This window comes from Bubalus kerabau, chromosome 4, assembly GCF_029407905.1.
Source record: "Bubalus kerabau isolate K-KA32 ecotype Philippines breed swamp buffalo chromosome 4, PCC_UOA_SB_1v2, whole genome shotgun sequence".
NCBI lineage: Eukaryota > Metazoa > Chordata > Mammalia > Artiodactyla > Bovidae > Bubalus > Bubalus kerabau.
This window is the reverse complement of record NC_073627.1, coordinates 71,975,661-71,997,441: the sequence shown is the minus strand read 5'-3', so window position 1 is coordinate 71,997,441 and position 21,781 is coordinate 71,975,661. Positions and strand designations below refer to the sequence as shown.

General features: G+C 36.3%; 1 protein-coding gene across 4 annotated transcripts; it reads right to left on the bottom strand.

Moving 5' to 3' along the window:
• Positions 1 to 374: 374 nt before the first annotated feature.
• Positions 375 to 21,660, bottom strand: CEP44 (centrosomal protein 44). 4 transcript variants are annotated; one of them, XM_055577678.1, is made up of 13 exons: positions 21,318 to 21,660; positions 20,011 to 20,119; positions 18,529 to 18,576; positions 13,191 to 13,329; positions 9,944 to 10,091; positions 8,660 to 8,806; positions 7,934 to 8,056; positions 5,751 to 5,909; positions 4,855 to 5,061; positions 4,327 to 4,402; positions 1,669 to 1,793; positions 1,380 to 1,417; positions 375 to 598 (listed from the first exon to the last, which is right to left on the bottom strand). In XM_055577678.1, the coding sequence occupies exons 4-13, from the start codon at positions 13,277 to 13,279 to the stop codon at positions 556 to 558; spliced, it is 1,155 nt and encodes a 384-aa protein (XP_055433653.1). In that variant the 5' UTR covers positions 13,280 to 13,329; positions 18,529 to 18,576; positions 20,011 to 20,119; positions 21,318 to 21,660; the 3' UTR covers positions 375 to 555. The 4 variants fall into 4 exon arrangements, with proteins under 4 accessions (XP_055433653.1, XP_055433650.1, XP_055433651.1 ...); XM_055577675.1 differs by having other exon boundaries at positions 5,751 to 5,912; positions 21,318 to 21,633; XM_055577676.1 differs by lacking the exon at positions 20,011 to 20,119 and having other exon boundaries at positions 5,751 to 5,912; positions 21,318 to 21,634.
• Positions 21,661 to 21,781: the final 121 nt, after the last annotated feature.

The window sequence follows — 21,781 nt, the reverse complement described above, 5'->3', positions numbered from 1 at the left end:
ATCATGCCATGACTTCCTCAACATTAACTGAAAATGTGTTGCTGCCTTTTGAAGGCGCATGAAACAGTTGTATTTTTGTTTTATTTAAATTTCAGTGAGTATTTTCAACTTTTCATTACAACATATTCGTTAGTACAGATGGCAAGATGGTATGTACGAGAGCCTCCTGGGGACAACATGCGTGTCCCAGGTGGAGCGTTTCCAACAGGATGTAAACCATGGTCCTCAAGCCTGTACTTTAAAAAACATATTATTTAGCACACTGCCAACAAATGTCGACACAAAAATACAGGGCTGGAATGACTTTACGCTCTAAAAGAAGTGTACTGGCACCTCAGCTGTCCTAAGAATAGCAAAACAGTAAAGCAGTATAATCAAAGCGCAAAAATATTTAAGTATTTATTCAATATGGAACCAAAAAGCAAATATACCAAATGGAATTCAAATTCTAATAAGAACATTCCAGTGTATTAAAACTGCATAGAGAACTCTTTAAAATATACAACATGTACAGTAGCCAAAGTCCTAGAGAAGTTCATGCAGACAATTCTATAATTAGTGATTTGGACATTTCAGTAACTCTGCAGTTTCTTCAAACCTGAAATATAATAAATAAATAATATATTAAGTAAATAACTAATCCATAGCGAGGTGTAGGATTTAGGTTGCTGAAATTATGGTTTTGAGCCTTAAATAAACTTCAGTGCCTATTTATGGGTACAAGTACTGCTAATAAGTATACTGTGGCCAGGAGGGAAAGTAAAACAACTAGAGTCAATTTTAAGTCTTTAAATCGTGGAGCATAAGTTATTTCAGCACATTTCAAAGTTCAAAAAAAAAAAAATTATAGTTTTTTAAAGTAGTAGGCTGCATGATAATCTTACACAATTTCATATTTTATTTCAACTTCTCTTTAAAAAATACACATAATTTATATTTGTATTAGATGAAAGTATCATATTCAGTATTATCATACCAACAACTTTCTGAAAAAGACTAGCAACACTTTAACAATACTTATATGTCCCCAAACCATTCATCTACATACATAACTTAATAGTTTGACAAAGTAGTTATCAAAAATAGATAATTTCTTGATTAACTATTAATATTAACCAAAATATCACCGCACTCTTTAATCTGCAATTAATTTCATTAACAATGTTTTACATCGCTTGTTGGAAACAAAAACAGTGACTCATCTCACAAACACATAACTGTAGATGGATTTATTATTCACTGGAGTCTTGAAGGAAATTCTACACCTGATTGAGAGACCTTCAAGGTTTGAAACACACATGTACATTCTTTATATACTATAATCCAACACAATTCCCTATAGAGAAATGAATCTCTGTTGCCCTTTTTTGGTTACTTACATTTTTTTCATCCTTTCCATTTTCTGCATTGTTGTTTCCTTTAATTTAAAAAGCAACAAATTTAGGCGATTTCTCAAAGCAAATCATAATCCAAGATGGACCGTGAACATATAAAACACAGTCTAAAACACTGCACAAGTACTGTTTATTTATCACAAAGAATTTTTATGAGATTAAGATTTATAGTTTCACTATTTTTCTTGCCAATGGCATCTACAACTAAATCTAATGCTTACTTTTTCTGACATTACAAAGGAAATCATGTAAGTGGTTGCCAGATTCTTCTTACCTCTGAGATCTCTTTCAAACCACAGTAATTAACAGTTGAGGTTCTGGGAGTTGAATCTGATGACACCGTACTATAACCAGAGGACAAAGGAATATTTGCATGCCTTTCCTCTTTGCTTTTTCTATCTGTGGAGAAATTAATTTTTAGATTACCTTTTCCTTTCATGGAGAGTCAAATATCTAAAATATTATGTATAGAGGGAAGGAAAATAAACATCTCAATATAAAATGGCTACTGGTATAGGTCTAGATGAGTCCTTAATATTCTTTTAGGATAATGACCTGCACATGAAGATCTAGATGTTAAAAACTGGCCAATAAAAATCAAGGAAAGTAATATTATCTTTATCATGATAGCAATCAACTGAATATACAGGTTAATGTATTTTTAAATATAGGCTACTGACCCATGAATTTTCTTTTCTTAAAATAGTGGCAATTATTACTAAAACTGACTGTACATTCTTCCTAAAAATCAAGAAACATTCTACCCTTAGTTGATATGTATGGAAAAAACTGCTTAAAATTCAGGGTTCACAGATTTATTTCTCTATATAACTGAATAACTTTCCTTTTCCAGTATCCTGATATTATTCATTCAGCAAAATGATGGCAAGTCTTTCCTACAACTGAATCAATTACAGAACATCACAGAAAAGACAAGTTTCTGTCCAATCAACCCCATAAGCCCTGCATTTTTAGTCATGGTACATTTGCAAAAACAAGGCAAAAAAAAAAAAAAAATCAGGTACCCATTTAAACTATTGTACACAGTTTACCATAAGCCTACACAGACAATCTTTGTATTGTGGAACAGAGTATTACCACATGAGAACTTTAGTCTCTCATCAAGCCACAGTCTCGTGCCTGTTTGTTCCATTCCTCTACTCACTCATCAGCATGAACTTCACAGAAACCACCCCCAACCCAACATGATTCTAAGATCAGATTGGTGAACTGCTGCTCTCAGCATCAAAAGAAGTCAAACCCTCTTCTTCCAGGCAGCATGTATAGGTAAGATATAATGCATAAACTTCATAAATTTGACTCTTAATTTATCAGGGTCAGACTAAAAATTTTTTGAGACAAGTATTCACCTCATTCCTAATCTATAATCCATATCAGACAGTAGTCTGTCTGCTCATCACTCTGAGTCCTAGCGCAGGTCTTAAACTTGGTTATGTGTTTAACTAAGGGGTTAATAGCATGTGCTGCAATATGTTATTTAAAAAGTTTAAGCCCAAACAGGCAACATCGAACTTGGCAAAGACAATGTTTGCAAATAGCAGGCATTCAGTATTCTTGCAATGCATGAAAACTTGATTTCTACCACAAATATTTACTGGGGACAAAAATACAGACATTATGCTGGACAGACCATAAGATAAAGTTCTTGCTCTCAAGGGTCTTGATACTGACCTTAGAAATTTGTTGAGTAATGAATGATAAAGAGAAAAAAAGTCAACTTTTACCAAATCTGAAACTTGTAGTCTATAATAAATTTAGTGCCAGAAACAGCATCTCTAATAACTGTACCTAATAACCTAAATATTGAAATTGTTCTCTGTGAAATGAAACTGGCATGTACACTAAGTATGCAGTGCTGAGAAGAAAATGTCAGAGCTAATTTGCCTCCATTCAAACACGTCCAATCATTCAGTAGCTATGTGGCTTTTGGCAGTTAAATATTTAATCTCTCTTCTTCATCTGTAAAATATGGATAATAAAGCACTTGTATTGTCTTGAAAATTAAATTTTTATTACTACAGCTTCACTATGAATTCTCAGTTGGAAAAATCTCTTCTGCAAATATGATTTAATTATAACATGAGACAAAATTTAGACCTTTGTCTTTTCAAAAAGTTTAAGAATCAAAAAAAAAAAAAAAAAAAAGCTATCACTGAAAAGCAGCTTAGAAACCTTATCCCTGCTGTTCAGCCACAATGGAAATGCCAGTAGCCAAAGAAGTTAAGGGACATGGAGATTTGCCCTAATTTTAGGTCCTTCACATTCTATCATCATCGGTGAACTGTTGAAATATAAGAGGTTTGTAATACATTACAGGTTACTGAAAAATGTGGTTTTTTTTTGTTTTGTTTTACATATATTATTCACATATGTGAAAGTTATTATGTGTTAGGCACTCAGTCATGTCCAACTCTTTGTGATCCCATGGACTGTAGCTGCCAGGCTCCTCTGTCCATGGGATTTTCCAGGCAAGAATACTACGGTGGGTTGCCATGCCCTTCTCCAGGGGATCTTCTGACCCCGGGATTAAACACCCAGGTCTCCTGCATTGCAGGCTGATTCTTTACCATCTGAGCACCAGGGAAGCCATTCCTGGTGAAAGTTACTGCTTAAGTTTAAATGAGAAACTACAGAGGTCCATTTATTATTCTAAGGCACTTTGCAAATAAAAGAATAAAATGCCTCTACAAGTTTGCAATTTTGTACATTGGAATTTATTCCACTACTATATGTAAGTTGGCTTTTCTAGCAACTCTTAACTTATCTATAAGTTCAGTATTTTCTTTCTTCTTAGGAGTTTTGCAATTTCTAAAAAAATAAGAATCCAAGGATTAAAATAATCGAATACTATAAAAACATTTTTGTAAAATCTCCTAATCATATCACCAATTCCAATACACCAAGAGCTCACCTGGATTGAGACTGTCCATGTCGCTACTGGAAGAATAGTCTTCACTCATCTCATTAAACTGTACATATTCATCATTCTAAAATAACACAATTTAGCATTTAGAATAAAATGAAAAGATATATTCTCAATTTATATTCTTACTGCTAAGCATAACATATATAGATGACATAAAAATGCTTAGATACTTTTATTTACAAGCAAAACATAAATATCTCTACATATACAATTGATCTTTCAAATGTGGAAGGAGATAGAAACCTTGAATCTACTTTTTAAGAAGGAAAGATAGACTAGGACCAGAAATTGATACAAGTTCATCAGATTATCTTACTGGATGAAGGGAAAAGCAGTAGTCACAACAGGCACCACCAAACGGGCTGTGTCCAACTAGGACTTCATTCCAACTAAACACTTCCCAAGACCCAAAACAGTCTCTTACTTAGCATCCCAAAGAATACACACATAATAATGAATAAAAGTACTTTATTATATCTGAGATACTCTGTAAAAGCAAAGGAAAGAAAATACCTTTTTGGATAAAAGCATTTCTGTTTCAAGAAGAGTGACACGACTCAGAAGATTAGCCCAGGTTTTTTCATTCACCAGCACTTTCCCTTTCATTTTTTCTTCCAAAGATTCTAATCTACTCTCTATGCAAGTCAGTTTCTTAAGCTTTTCTTGGCATTCAGCAAGCATAGACTGTAATGCAATAACCTCAGGATTGACTTTTATATCCTAAAATGACAGAATAGTATCAGTTAGGAAAATAAAACTGTAACTAACTAGCTTATTATAATTAGGAAAACTAAGAGGAAATGACCAACAAATGAAAGTACACTGAGATTGTTCCCTTTGCTATAAACAGGAAATAAGCCTAATGGATATCTGGTGGCTTTTACGCATCAACTATATACCAAGATGTAAGTCACAGGCATAAAAGACAGAAAAAGAAGTTTTAACAGAAGCAGTAATGACCAGGCACTGTAACAGGGGTCTATGACTACAAAGTAATACAAATAATACTCATGGAGAGAGAGGGAAAGAGGGCACAGAGGACAGCAAGGGTCCCAAAAGGAAAATGAAAGGGCTGTAGTGCATCACTTTTTTCCATTCATAAATATAGGCAGGAGGTGGAAAAGAACCTTCACTACAAAGTAGTCTATGTCTCTCACTAGACTGTAAAGCTTGAAGAAGTCCTATGTCTTATTCATCTTTGCATCATCTCTCCTAGTACCCTAAACATGAGGAGCAAATAATATCTTTTTATTTATATTCAGTAAGACTTAGTGATTCTTAAGTAATGGTTACATGTCATGATCAATAGTTTAAAAGACTAGAAATGTTAAAAAGGTTAGACGCTTAAATAATTACGTACATCAAAGCAAGAAATACTGGCATCTGTTCAAGAAGCCCCAAATTCTTACTTGTTGCTCACAGTTAATGTCAGGAACCTGTAATTCAGGAATTGTTATTTCAGCAGCCTTTATGTCACAAACATCAAATGCTTCGTTAACATCTGTAACTGTATCTTCAGGAATGTTAGCACCATCTTCATTGTACAGGTGTCGGATCACCACAGCTTTCTTCTGCATACAGAAAAATACATCAGAGATGCTTTCATGCTCTCTTCAACAATTACATTAAACACACATAGAGTACTTTTTCAAAACAAACATCCTATTTTCCATTTAATATTTATAGAAGTATAAATTAACATATATGCATACACCAAATATTATAAATTTATTAATATTTTATATGTGATGATAAAGTTGTGGTCATGATTTTTAAAAAGCATTTTTATATTTTGCAAAATACCGAAATAATCTATTCAATGACGTCTGTGACTTGTTTCAAAAGGTTTCAATTTGGGGGAAAAGATGTTGAGAAAAGTGATTACAATTAAGATAAAAGAAGATTAGCAAAGAGTTGACAAATTGCTGAAACTCTGAATGGATACTTTGGTAAATGTTTGAGACAGTCCATAAGAGGAAGTTGTTTTTTGTATGGCAAAACCAATACAACATTGTAAAGTAAAAAAATAATAATAATAATAAAAGGTTAACACACTCTTCATGTATATAGATAACTGAGCTGGCTTTATGACTAGGACTCATTGCAATGTTTTTTTCTATTAAATAAACCACAAAACATCAGGCCCTCAATAACAATTACAAAGGGAAAGCATTGAGAGGAAGGCTTTAGGTGACACTGCATTTGTGCAGGACTCTTCTGCGTACTTCCTTTTCCAGACAATCTGCACATGTACAATGAAAACTCAGCACACACGCACAGAAGTCACAACTAGCACTCCAGAAAAGCATGGGAGAAGCAGACAATTCGCTTTAGCACTGACTCAGCTTCTCATGTAAACCAGTGTACTTACACTCTCCAACTTCTCTAAATTGGAAGAATTTTAATACCTACCCAAATTTCTAATAATTTTGATATAATTGATAAAACTTTGATGGATAACAAAAAGAAATTTTAAGAAAATTAAAAACAAGTCTAATGTCTTAAAATTTTGTTATCTTTTTCTGTTAAGACAATTTAGATCATTCCTCAGCCCCACACTGAAATAGAAGATTGAAAAATGTATTCAGTTATACCAACTGAGATTCATTAAGTCCTTACAGTGTACCTAATACTGTGCTATAAAAGCACAGTGAAGATTTGAAAAATTCCAGAATAAGAAACTCCTTGTTTAGATAAATTCTAGTTGGGAAAGGATTCAGGACAGTTACATTTATTTTCACAGTGCCCTCATTACCTGAGACAGAACAGGCACAGTTTTCTTTTTAAGTTACTGACATAGGAGCCTTTTTCTTATAGTTAAGTGTCACTACATTTTATAATGGAGTAAAGTAAAAATAAACTCACATATTGTTTATATAACTCATATTATTAATTGGGGAAAAATAATTCCCTGAATCTTACTTCAGCTAAAATATACTCAAATCCTGTATCTAATGACACATTGATTATTTGTCTGATAGTCTATCCTTCAGTCTCGATGGGTTTGCCCCACGTGGAAGACAGCTGAAAGCATATTTACCATTATAAAATAATATTATGGCTTCATTTTCCCTTGGAGATAGAAAAACTATCCCTAAATGCATTGAACTCATTCGGCCACAGCTTCTTGAAGCAGACAAGGGCAGGGAAAGTATTGACCAACAAATAGAAAATATTCAAAACACCATCCCTAAACCAGATTATAGATTTAAGGACTATCAACCATTGGCTAACCTACATTCCTGGTACAGAAATATGAATGTATATAAATCAAGACCTAGAACTAAAGCGGAGGCCTTTAGGAAGATTAGATACATAATTAAGAGTAAATTTTCACGATCACAAGAGGCAGAATTAGGGATTAGAAATAAAAAGAGAAAACATGTTCAACTGTACATTTCTACCCTCTTCTTCTAAATTTAGGAATGTTCCCAGATAATACACGATATGTATTGTGAACAATCCTTACACTCTAATGTCTGAGTAGAATGTTTTTCTAGATGTTAGGCAGAAAAGTGAACCTCATGTGCTGGATCAGTTAGGCAGGTAATTCTTAACACCAATGCAACACACTGTCTCTGTACTGTCCCACCTTTCCTGAAGTCACAAATCTGCCGGTGACATCAATGCCCACAGGTTCAGTAGATGTCTTCTCAGCACTTGAACAAGGTTCTGACTTAGCAGAACTGGTCTTTTTTCTTTGTTGTGATGGAGTCTTAAAAAAAAAGGTATTAAGACTTAATAAACTATGTGCTTCCCTGGTGGCTCAGAGGCTAAAGCGTCTGCCTGGAATGCGGGAGACCCGGGCTCGATCCTTGGGTTGGGAAGATCCCCTGGAGAAGGAAATGGCAACCCATTCCAGTACTCTTGCCTGGAGAATCCCATGGAGGGAGGAGCCTGGTAGGCTACAGTCCTTGGGGTCGCAAAGAGTCGGACATGACTGAGAGACTTCTCTTTCTTTCTAAACTATGTGGGAAGGTAGCATGTATATATTAAATTCCTCTATCATTTAAATTTTCATGAAATGTGACTGCCAAATACTGCAAGTCTAATGAGACCACACGTTTTTTGAAAACTACAAAGTGATGAAAATGTGTTATGTTAGTTTGTTATATTAGTTTAGGACTAGTAGTTCCAAGTCACAAATGTATCAAAACAAGTGACTTGTATTTAAAGCAAACATCAGGCACTGTAAGGCCACTCAGATCTGTGAGTAGCACAGTAATTGCACTGTGCATTAATTTGCTGACTAGGTATTGACTTTATATATTAAAATATAGCCACTTAACATAAGTTAAAAATCTATTAATAAAATTACCTTCTCAAGACTACTCAACTCCTTGTGCTTTTTCATCACACAATTCAAAATATCACATATAATTTGGATTTTCCATTCTGCAAATCCACACTGGATAAACTGCTTTTTTGTCAAGATTGGTTTATAATTAAATTGATCACGAAGAAGCTGTAAAGAGGAAATAATAGACCAGCATAAAGGTTGGGAGCAATTTCTTTCAAAAATCTAAAATGGTAAGTGACCAGGGATGTACTACCATTTTTAAGAGATGGGGGAGGATTAAGCCACTATAGAAAGGGCACTAAAGAGATTTGTAGGGGTGCTATGAGATCTGATCAAGTAGGAAATAGGTAGAAAACAGGTAGCTAGGAATGTACCAGATAGCTATCCAGAAAGATGGAAAAGATAATCATCAAAAGTTTCAAATATTCTCATAGGAACTAGAAAAACTCCTTTGCTGGCTAATACCAGGTATCAGAAAGCCATAGTTCTCTTTGTTTATAGAAATTATGACAATTTTTAGACAAGTCAGTAGGCTACTCAGTTTCAATTTCTTGTGTGTAAAACGAAAGAAACAGATTAAAACAGTAATTTCCAAAAGCTCTTCTGTGTAACCTCAGATTAACTAGAAGTCCTTTTAGGCTTCCATGGATGCTTTCTGAGGTAAGAGGCAAAGAAAGGGAAGATTAAACCGAGACTACATATAAAAGCTACCATCTCATCAAACTCTTCAGAAAGAAAAAAAAAAAGCAGATTTGATTTGATAAATTGGCTTTTACTATTTTTTTAAGGTTGCATAAACCACAGTACGTAAATAAAATGATACAAAGTAGGGCTTTGAAAAATCAAACAGAGATAAAGTTCAGGATACATGTAGTATAAGTGTAGATGCCAAAGTAGATAATAAGACATAGTTTCAGATCTCAAGGAACACAAGTTGTTCTAACATAAGTTGCAGTTCCTTCTTACAAACAACTAAATTAATAAATTAACTCACAAGTCTATGAACCACAAATTTTACTTAATAAAACTACATTCACTCTAACTTCTACCAGTATACCAAATTTTACTAAAAATAAATATAAAATAGACAAATGATAATGATGTTTACCAGTCATATTTATTAGAGTATGAAACATAAAAGCAAACAAATTGCATCTTGATTATAACAGAGACTGCATTTACATAAGATAAATACATATGAAAATACTGTCAACTATGTATGTAAGGAGTTATAAAAATATGGATCTAAAAAAACCATTCGATGACTTCTAAAAGAAGTATTGTTTTATAAACGCAAAATACCTTATAGACAGTATCTATGAAGCGCAAGTCATTCTTTGCTAGGAGCTCAACGTTGGAGTCGACCAGAAGTTCTGCTACATAGGGTGAGTATGAGGTAAGGGAATAGCTGATGATGGGCAGAGAGGCTGCTGTATCTCCCTTTACCAAACTGTATGGAAAAAAATAAAAAAGATTTTTAATATGCTTAATTCCACAACGAAAAGCTGTTAAAAACTCCTAATTTAAGACAACAGCCATAATAATTAGGTGATGCATGAGACCCTTCAGATTCCACCCCCTACTCTAAACCAGTGCAGCCAAATTACTATGAAACAAAAACTCTTCAGCATCAATACCAACAGTCTGTTTATCACAGTATTTATTGATTTTCCAAAGACTGGCCTTACTTGATCTAGTCTATTTTCTCCTACCAATACAGCAAATGTACCTCCTTACAGTACACAAGTAGGCTTTATGGTTTTGCAAACATTCTCATATTACCTCACTTACTCTCTTGGAGGTTTATCATAAACCTCCAAGAGAAAAATACTATGAATTCTAAGTTACAGATGAGGATACCAGGGCTGGAAAAGGCATCACTGCTAATACGGTTGACCAGTTTACGATCTTCCCCTGACCTCAGACTCATTTGGAATCTACCTTGTTAGATTACGCTAATTCTTCTAGCCTAGAAAAGTATGTCTTTCTCTTCAGTTATGTGTCATTCATTCTGTATGAATAACCCATCCAATCTCAAGCCTTCCATGAAGCCATCTTTCTGACCCACAAGGATCTCGCTAGAACAACTCCCCAGGTGTTCAGGACCTGATGCCTCATGCCCTTGTCTGGTACTGTTGTCTGTCTCCACACATGGATCTTTCTCACCAAGAAGTGCCTTCACTGATTCTCTCTCAACAAAGCACAGCACATATTTATTCAACTGATGTAACAATGCTCTTACTTCAAATGATTGTTTTCCACAAAATTCAAACATGTACATAAATCTCCCCATCCTGCCCCAAATTTTAAAATAAGGAAGAGAACAAATATGATAACATTACATTTTGTTTTTTCAGGACAAATATAAATTGTTTCTCTTTTATCTTTATGGGTACAATTATAATTTACTCAATGAGAAAACTGCTCTGGTAACTCTGTCTCTCTGTAAGACAGTTCAAAACAGAACATGAAAAGGTACTTTTTTACAAAAAAATCTGTCTATTTTATGAACATTATAATAGAAAACAGCCAGTCTGTAATGAATACCTCTTTTGCTAAACAATCTCAAAAATCTTGGTTATCCAGTTTCCATGGACTTAAGACTAGAAACAGTAAGAAAAACAGATACTATAAATTGGCAAGCCAACACAAAAACAACAGATGTCAGGATAAAACTTTAAAAAGGGAAAAAAGTATAAAGAACCCAAAATACGTGGAGGGTGGGTGGGTGGGTGGGGGTGGGTGGGTGTGTGTGTGTGTGCGTGTGTGTGTGTGTCAGGCCAAGAAGAGCGATCTGAAGCAGCAAGATAGTGTTACCTCCCCTAACCCTGTGTCAATAAACCCTGCAGACATTACTACATTATAAAATAATCTAAACTTGTTCTTAATGATAAGCATAGGTCAGTAAGAAAAATCAAATGTTTGAATGCTATACTCAGAATACAGGAGAATAATCAGTACATTTCAGAATTATTTCTATCCAAAATGCCTTTTAATATGTTAATGCTTAAAAGTGGGAAGAAGAAAATGTGATTACTCAAACTGATTAGTCCCTGCAAGTCTGGACAATAGAGATGTCCCTGTTTTGAGAAACCAACATATGACCAGTACATAGTATGGGAGCAGTTTAGGGAATAACCTTCTGCTTCTCACAAATGATGGTCATAATAACAGTCATCTGAGCTAAACTTTCCCTAGTCTCTTCACTATCCTTTCAATGGCAGCCTTCTCTTAGTTAGTTTTCCCTGGTTCACAATCAGTTCTAATGAGGTGGATGAAACTGGAGCCTATTATACAGAGTGAAGTAAGCCAGAAAGAAAAACACCAGTATACTAATGCATATATATGGAATTTAGAAAGATGGTAACGATAACCCTGTATGCAAGACAGCAAAAGAGACACAGATGTATAAAGCAGTATGTTGGACTCTGTGGGAGAGGGAGAGGGTGAGATGATTTGGGAGAATGGCATTGAAACACGTATAATATCATATGTGAAATGAATCGCCAGTCCAGGTTCGATGCATGACACAGGATGCTCGGGGCTGGTGCACTGGGATGACCCAGAGGGATGGTACGGGGAGGGAGGTGGGGGGGCAGGTTCAGGATGGGGAACATGTGTGCACCCATGGTGGATTCATGTTGATGTATGGCAAAACCAATACAATATTGTAAAGTAATTAGCCTCCAATTAAATAAATTTAAAAATAATTTAAAAAATATTAAAAAAAAAAAAAAAAAGAACATCTAGGATGCTACTGAGTAGTTGGTTTAACTCAGGTTCACTCACTACTTGAACACATACCTAATATGAACTTGTCCCTCAACGCATTCATAGAATAAATGTCTAATTAGCTTCTAAGATGCTCCATGCAGTTCTAGAAAGGGGGAGACTGCAGTGAATTGAATAAAAGCACCAGATGTCAAGCTACATTCTACTGGGAGAAATATTTAATTAGTCAGCAATCCCACATAGGAAGGAAAAGAGGTATCAAAGGCTAAAGAATGATAGGAGTGTATATTAGACTAGCAGAATTAGAGAAGAAATGTATGTTGCTATATTTTACAAAGGCAAGTCATATTTGGACAGTGGAAACTAAAGCAAATGGTTCAAAGTGGGGCTATTGAGACAGCTTAATAACAATCTTCAAGTATGATATAAGTTGTCATAAGAAATCTGTTAACTAGAATCTTCCAAATCAAAAAGGAATACCACCCAACTAAATGTGGGAGGTTGGTAAACTACAGAATTAATGAAATCCATTTTACTTCCATGAGATTAAAAGTTGTACAGAGACCATACCTTATACTTACAATGTCGTGCTTCTACTTCTAAAAGCTGTTTCAAATCTCCTGAGTTGGAATTTTTCATTAATTCCTACTTAGAAACAAACTCCTAACTGCTTTCTAAAATATCTCAGTCACTTGGATGAAAAAAATTAAAGGACCTATATAAAATCTGTATTTTTATTTAGATACTCCTCCCATGTCAAATGTTACCTCACATGATTAGTGAAAATAATACAAAGAAGTTCAGTATTGCAGCTTACCCTACACAATCCACCTCTCTAGGATAATTTAGCGAGCGAAGCACTTGTTCTAAGTTCCTTAAGCTTCTTTTTAAGTCACCTGTTGCCATTGTTTAATGTTTGATTCAACTCCAGCTTTGAAAATTATCTAATTTTTCACCTAAAAAGAAAAGAAATCCATGAGACATTGTTTAACTCTTTGTATTTCTGAAGTTTATTTAATCTCTTTTGTTCATAGCTCATACACACTTACTGTATTAATTTTAGCTATTTCTCCCCAATTTATCTTTCCTATTGGTCTGGTATCCTCTATATATTCCTGAATGTCAGGTGCACTTTTCCCTTCAATATTTTTTCATTAAAAAAAAAAAGTAAGTTTGCCAGATGTTCATCTTCTTACAATGAGTCTGATATTACATGTGTGTGTTCTCAGTCATGTCTGACTCTTTGTGATCCCATGGACTGTAGCCCTCGAGGCTCCTCTGTCCATAGCATTTTCCAGGCAAGAATACTGGAGTATGTTGCCATTTCTTCCTCCAGGGGAGCGTCCCAACTCAGGGACTGAGCCCACATCTCTTGTGCCTCCTGCACTGGCACGCAGATTCCTTACCACGGATATTACGTGACACTCGCGCAAATATCTAAATTATGGTACAGCAAAGTACCATTAGGGAAGACATATCCCCCTAAATAATCTCCATCAATGACTATTTTGGCTACTTATAAAGGGTACACGATAAAATCAGTAGGAAATGGAGACAAAGAAATTAAGCACAGGTTTAGTCAGTATTCCCAGGGCTCTGAACTTACATAGCTGTAAATCAGATGGCTTGCTTAAAAAATAAAAATAGATGAGTTTAAAAAAATTCAGGATTCAGCTAATTACATATGGCAGATTAAAATGTATGTTACCTTTATTCCCTTTTCTAAACTCCAGTAAAATGAAAGTAAATGATTAGAAACCATATATATTCATCAGGAAAAAGAAAACCAGAGGAGACTCCACATGGCAAAATTTTGGAAGATGGAAAACAGATGGATGAGTTACCAACCAACCTAGCAGAGCAAAGTTAGATCAATCCCATCCACCTATTTAGGAGGAAACCGACAACAGCAAGACAGGTTCAGAAATGAGGGTCCTTGATTTTCCTGAGGGGTACAGCCAGGGGCTTGAAATAAGAATGATTATTTGAAGGTTGACATAAGAAGCTACTAAACCCTAGAGACTTACTGGTTCTCTGCTTTCACTCCCTCCCTCCATATATAACCTGCTCCGATAGGCAACTATCTCTGATCCCCAGGTTTAACAATGAGTTTTTAGAAAAATCAGCACAACCCACAAAATATTTGAGTTGGAATTCATTAAAATTTAAAACTTCTACAAAATACATTGTTAGAGAATGAACAGATAGGTCACAGACAGAATATTTATAAAATACATACTGGATAAAAGACTTATTTCCAAAGCACACAAAGAACTCTTAAATGTTAGAGTAAGAAAACCCTATTTAAAAATGGGCCTAGTATCTGAAAGTCTCATTAAAGATGTGCTGGTGGTGGTTTTAGTGTGTCCGACTCTTTGCAAACTCATGGTCTGTAGCCCTCCAGGCTCCTCTGTCCACGGGATTTCCCAGGCAAGAATACTGGAGTAGGTTGCCATTTCCTCCATGCAGGGGATCTTTCTGACCTAGGTATCAAAGTCCCATTTCCTACTTGGCAGGCAGATTCTTTACCACTGAGCCACCTGGAAAGCCCCAAAGAAGATATACATGGCAAATAAGCATGTAAGATGCTCAACATCAAATGTCATTATGCAATTATAAATTAAAAAATGACACCACTGCATATCTTATTATAACGGTTAGAATCCAAAAAACTGACAGTACCAAATGCCTCTGAGAACAGCAACAGGAACTCTCATTTTTGGTGGGTGGGAATGCCAACTGCATAGTCATTTTGGAAGATGTCTGGCAGACTCTTACAAAGCTAAATGTCACACAATCAGCAGTTGTGCTAGTAAGTATTTACCCAACTGATTTAAAATTTGAAATGTACATACAAGATTCTGCATGGAAATGTTTATAGTAGCTTTCCTCTTAATCATCCAAAACCAAAAGATATTAGGATGTCCTTCAACAGGCAAATGAATTAAAATAAAAAACACATCTATACAACAGTATATTATTCAACAACAAAGAAAGGCAACCAAGACAGAAATAAACCTTAATGCATCTTGCTAAATAAAAGAAACAAGTTTGAAAAGACTACATATTGTTTGTTTTCCATTTTATGACATTCTGGAAAAGGCAAAACTGTAAAGACAATAAAACTAGAGATCATGGCTGCAAGGATTCAGAAGTAAGAACAAAGATCACAAACAGTTAATGTGCAAAGCAACCTCACAGAAGGGGAGGGTGAAAAAGCCGAAAGCTAAGTTAACTCTGGAAATGAGAGGTATCTGTAAGACTAAAGGAAAAATGAACTGCACATAAATACTGTACTCCAGTTATAAAGTCGTTTCCCATGTACATATGAGTTATGATGCTTCCACACATATACGCTGCAATTGAACAACTAGGTAAACAGATGGCTGAATAGTAGAAGGTATGATTCTCACTGCTGGATGGGAGTTTACAGAGAAGCAAAGGGAGGCAACTGGAATCAGCCCTGCCTTGTGGATTAGTTCAACATATCAGTATGAACTCAGGTTTAGCTTAGTATAGATACAGAAATATGTGCAATGCTGGCTCCCTGGAGAAATGGCCAATTCTCAGACTGAGGCAGGAAATATACAAGATGAGCCTGAGGCTCGTTTTATCATTATATCATTCTAGAAAGTAAAAAAGTACACGCAAAACAAAGAAACCAATCCCACACTTGATATGAGTATGGCATAGGGAATGAAACAGCTTCCAGAGATCAAAGCTGAAACTATCTGAACAATAACAACAAAAATCAGTATAACTCAATGTGAACAAATAAAGAAAAAAAGTCTTATAATGATTTCAACATATGTAAAATAAGCACGTGATAGAATTCAACATTTACAATACTTAGGAATAGAAGGGAACTGCTTCCCATCATCTACAGGATATTTACAAAAAAATTACTGTAAACATCATATGTAAAGGTGAAATATTGAAAGCTTTCTTCCTGAGATGGGGAAAAGGTGAGTTTATTCACTCTTACCATTTCCATTCAATATTGTACTACGGGTCTTAGTACAAAAATACAAGAAAAAAAAATAAAAACTAAAAAGGAAGAAAATAAAAATGTTACTACTCACAGACTGTATTTGAAAAAATTCAAAAGAAATAAAATGAATTTAGCAAGGTTGCTGGACTGAAGGTCAATATACAAATATTGATTGTATTTCTCTGTATTTCTCAAATAATTTAGAAAATATGTTTAAAAATATACATATAAATAATTCACTAGCCTCAAATATCGTAAATGTGTGAATAAATTCAAAACAGATCTGTAAGACCTCAAACAAAACAAAACAGAAAACTTTTATTGATATAAAGCCCTAAATAAGAGGTCTACATTCAGATCAAGGATTTAAAGACTCAATAAGTTGATCCCATAATTCAATGTATTCCCTCCATCCCATGCCCCACCAAAACACTGTAGTTTTTTAAAGGTGGAAATTCACAAGCTGATTCTAAAATTTGCATAGATATGCAAAAGATAAACGGAAAATAACACCATGGTGAAAATGATCAAAATTGGAAAATTCAACCATTGGATATGGAGAGTCATTATAAAGTTAAATTTAGAATTACTGAAAATATCTACCAACACAACAATGGAATGGAATAATGCACAGAAATAGACCATGCATATATCAACACTGCTGATGCTGCTGCTAAGTCGCTTCAGTCATGTCCGACTCTGTACGACCCCAGAGACAGCAGCCCACCAGGCTCCCCCGTCCCTGGGATTCTCCAGGCAAGAACACTGGAGTGGGCTGCCATTTCCTTCTCCGATGCATGAAGGTGAAAAGGGAAAGTGAAGTCGCTCAGTTGTGTCTGACTCTTAGCAACCCCATGGACTGCAGCCCACCAGGCTCCTCCGTCCATGGGATTTTCCAGGCAAGAAAGTTGATGGAGAATAGCCCTGGAGAATGGATGGTCTTTTTCAATAAATTGTACTGTGTCAACTAAATACCCAGATGGGATAAATAAATCTTGACCTCCTTGATGTAAAGGGAACTTTATATCCTTTACAGGTTTGTCAAAGATCTAAATGTGAAATATAAGACAGATAGGTTTCTTGGAGATTATAGAATACATGATTCTTCAGGTAGAAAAAGATTTCTGGTCTTAAGACTGATAAAATGAGCCACAATAAACTTTCTATCTTTTGTTCATCGAAAGATACCATTAGAAGAATGGAAAGATAAGTCATTGAGGGGAAGTTGATACTGTCAATATACATAACCAACAAAAAGATTAAAAAAAAAAATCCTACAAAGTAATAAGACAGACAACTCATTAGAAAAACAGGAAAGAGATCTGAACAGGAACTTTACAGAAAAGTAAAGGTGAAAACAACAAAAATGTGAAAATATATGCAACCTTATTAATCATTAGGAAATTACAAAGTAAACCCAAAGGCAAGGTTGCAAAGCATCTGAAACAGAGCACAATGCTGTTAAAGTGTAAATTTGTACAATGATTTGGGAAACTTATTGCTGCTGCTGCTGCTGTTAAGTCGCTTCAGTTGTGTCCGACTCTGTGTGACCCCATAGACGGCAGCCCACCAGGCTTCCCCGTCCCCAGGATGCTCCAGGCAAGAACACTGGAGTGAGTTGCCATTTCCTTCTCCAATGCATGAAAGTGAAAAGTGAAAGGGAGTTGCTTAGTCGTGTCTGACCCAATGATCCCATGGACTGCAGCCCACCAGGCTCCTCCGTCCATGGGATTCTCCAGGCAAAAGTACTGGAGTGGGGTGGGAAACTTATTAGTGATATCTAGTAACATATTCAGGGTCCATGAAACAGGAGTATGAGGCCAATGGATACAAATAACAGAATATGTGTGTACTTTTATGTGCACAAAAAGATATGAACAATATTTGAAATTTTAAATGGTTTTTTTTTAATCTCAAAGAAAATAATACCATGGAATTACATTTTTAAATGACTCATTTTATTGCATGGGGCAGGGCTTTCTCTAGACCAAAGGAGGTTATTCCCAAGGGAGGTACCTAAACTAAACAGGTAAACAAACGGTTAAAAACTTTTGCAAGAAAAAGACAAAGGGCTTCTAAACCCTAACCCTAACCAATGAGGCAAAGCTCAGTAACACACTTCAAAATATCTAGTATTTATAACTGTCCAAGTATATAACAATACCTTGAGTACTGAATCCTCTGGGAATGCTGCTCCTCTCAAATGAAGTCACTGACATTAAAAACAAAACACAACAATCCATAAATCAGGGGAACTAGAGTCAGCATGATCATGTCCCCCTGGTCAACATTTCAGCAGTTGCCTAGGGTACAAATCACCTTTTCACATACCTTCCCTGTATCTATATATAACCTGAGATGGGGTACAAATGTGCAAAATCCTAAATTTAGTCAACTTTCTATATTAAGCCACTAGTGTAATTCTGTACCCTTTCCTCCTCTTAAACACACTATCTTTTTCCTTATAGCTCAGCTGGTAAAGAATCGTCTGCAATGCAGAATACCCAGGTTAGATTCCTGGATTGGGAAGATCCCCTGGAGAAGGGATAGGTTACCCACTGAAGTATTCTTGGGCTTCCCTTGTGACTCAGTTGGTAAATAAGCTGCCTGCAATGCAGGAAAGCTGGGATTGATCCCTGGGTTGGGAAGATCCCCTGGAGAAGGGAAAGGCTACCCACTCCAGTATTCTGGCCTGGAGAATTCCATTGACTGTGTAAGTCCATGGGGTCACAAAGAGTCCAGCGCAACTTTCACTTCCTGTTCCAAGTCTCCCCTCCTTTATCCACACGGTAAAGAACACATTACTGAACATACTTTTAAATGCCCATATATGAGTTTTAGTCAATATTTTCCAGCCAATCAACCACTTCAACTAAGTATTTACATTTTTAGGCAGAGGAAATTTCAAGTGTGTCAAATGCAAAAAAAACTAGAAAAAAAAGGAAGTCATTCTAAAAATCACTTTCAACAATATATTGGCCAAGAAAGATCAACCTTATTTAACATCTTTCAGGATAACTGGCGGAATATATGTACATAGGGAAGCGGTTAAGGATGACTTCCCAAGACCAGCCTTAATTTTCTTGGAAAAGATGAAGTGGGAATGAATCTGGCTGTTGACTGCAAAAGCTATATATATTTTTGGGTGTTGTCACTGGCCAATATAGTAGGTCTAAGTTTGTTAAGTTCCAGATCCAGGTGCATGTGCTAAGTTGCTTCAGTCGCCTCCGACTCTTTGCAACTCCATAGGGTGTAGTCTGCCAGGCTCCTCTATCCCTGGGATTCTCCAGGCAAGAATACTGGAGTGAGTTGCCATGCCTTCCTCCAGGGAATCCTCCCCACCCAGGAACAGAACCTGAGTCTCTTACCTTCTCCTGTATTGGCAGGTGGGTTCTTTACTGCTCATTCCACCTGGGAAGCCTCCAGACCCATGTACCTTAATCAGTTCTTCTAGGGGCACCTTTTCTCCTAAGACATTTCTATTAACTTTAGTATAAATTTTATCTTTTTCCACAGACTTCTTTTAACCCTTTTTGGGGTATATTCCGTCTCTGTGATACATGAAATTTTGTTTTATTTAACACTTTATGGTATCTTTCCTTTCTCTTAAGTCCTGTAACATATATTAATGTCTCATTATTTCTACCTCTGGCAATGGAATTTCTGACAACAAAGTATGTCCTTGGAACACATCCTCTTCTGTATCAGCAGAATAAATATTCTGAAGAAGAGTATGATAAAAGTACAGCTGGGATCTGTAGGTGAGGAAGATAAGTGATAAAATAGGAAAGAAAAAAATTAAAGGATTAAGAAAATTGAGTATTACAGAAAAAAATTACAGCTACTGCTGTACATTTACATGCAAGGCTCTACAGTTTATTATAAAACTGAAAAACACTAAAAATTAAGACATTAACAAAAAGCCAATCTAGGAATTGTGCACATTTTAACACAGTAGTTTCAGACATGAAAAATAACTTTTTAAGAAGTCACTTAACATTTTCACTTTATAACACTTATAAAAAGAAATTAAAAGACAAAGGCATATACCACTCAGCTTGTAGCACAGATTCAACCACTAAAATGGTCTCAATATTGCTTCCTAGCTTCCTCCCGAGTTCTCTGCTACGGGTTAGATCTGCCCCACTGTATTACAGGAGGCATCGTGAAAATGGTATAAAATTGCAGTTTAAGACGATTAATCTAATTCAGTCTCACTGCCACTAAAGGTCATTAAATGATACCTCCCAATGGAATGCCAATGAACTCAGTGATTTTTGTTCAGAATGAAGCAATTAAACCATTGTTATAAGGACTATGGTTGATGACTAAGGGTTTGTGACAGCTATTGATACTATCTATTAAAAATAAGAGGAGAAAATTGGGAGAAAGGGGGAGTAAGGGTCAAGTATATAACTCTGCGGGATAGCTGTGTTCATATATAAAACCGTCTAAAGGTCTGTGGATAATTTTAGAAAAAGTCTACTACAGCCCTGATTCCAGAATCCAAATTTCAGTATTTTTTTCTCCCAGTAACGAAAAAATCCAGTCCTGTATGAAAGTGAAGTACTTTTTCTTTCCCCCTGAAATACTCGGGAAAGGTAAAACAACGAAAACATCAACTATCCTCAGCTCTTCCCTCTCATCAGTATTTCCGAGGAGCCGGATTGCTCAGCTCAGAGGCTCCAAAAAGAGGAATCGGTCCGTCCAGGACCCTAAGTCATAACCTATCTGAGAGGATGAGCTCTTCCCACTTGGACGTTATCAAAAGGATACCCGAGTCGGGTTCATGGGCAAGGCACATCTAGGGCTTTCCTCCTCCCACTTAATTTAAAAGGTTAAGACAGAGCTGTTTACTTCCACCTCTCCCAGGCCTTCGGTTAGTTAGGGCAGCGAAGAGAGGCGACCCCCGCCAAATCCCGGGCGCAGCCCGGTCGGCTCCCCCGCGCTCACCCAGAACGGCCCAGCAAAGAAAGGGCTCCGAAGGCCTCTGGCCCCGCACAACGGGCAAAGGAGGTGGTAGCATATGCAACCCGAGAACCCCGGGAGCCCAGCCTCCAGCAACGAGTCCCTGCGGCCCGACGCCGCTGCCGGGGAGCGCTTCTCGCGCCGACCGTTTGTATTCCGAGCACCGCTGCAGGATCTTCAAAGCTCTCGGTTCCTCCACGTCCCTGGATTCTCCGCCGCAGATTCCACAGGATGTCTAGCCAGAGCCCTTGGAAGACTAGTCCTGCCGAGAGGTTTTTCTACATTCAGTCAGATCCCAAGGTGCAGATTGGAAGTCTGCCCAGTTCTGAGGCTCAGAGGGCCTCGAACTGGGAAGTGAGAAGCCGAGACCCCGTGGCGAATCGTAGACCATGGCGATGAAAATACTTTCTGAAGCCGCTGAACCCTAACGTCACTTCCGGCAACAATAG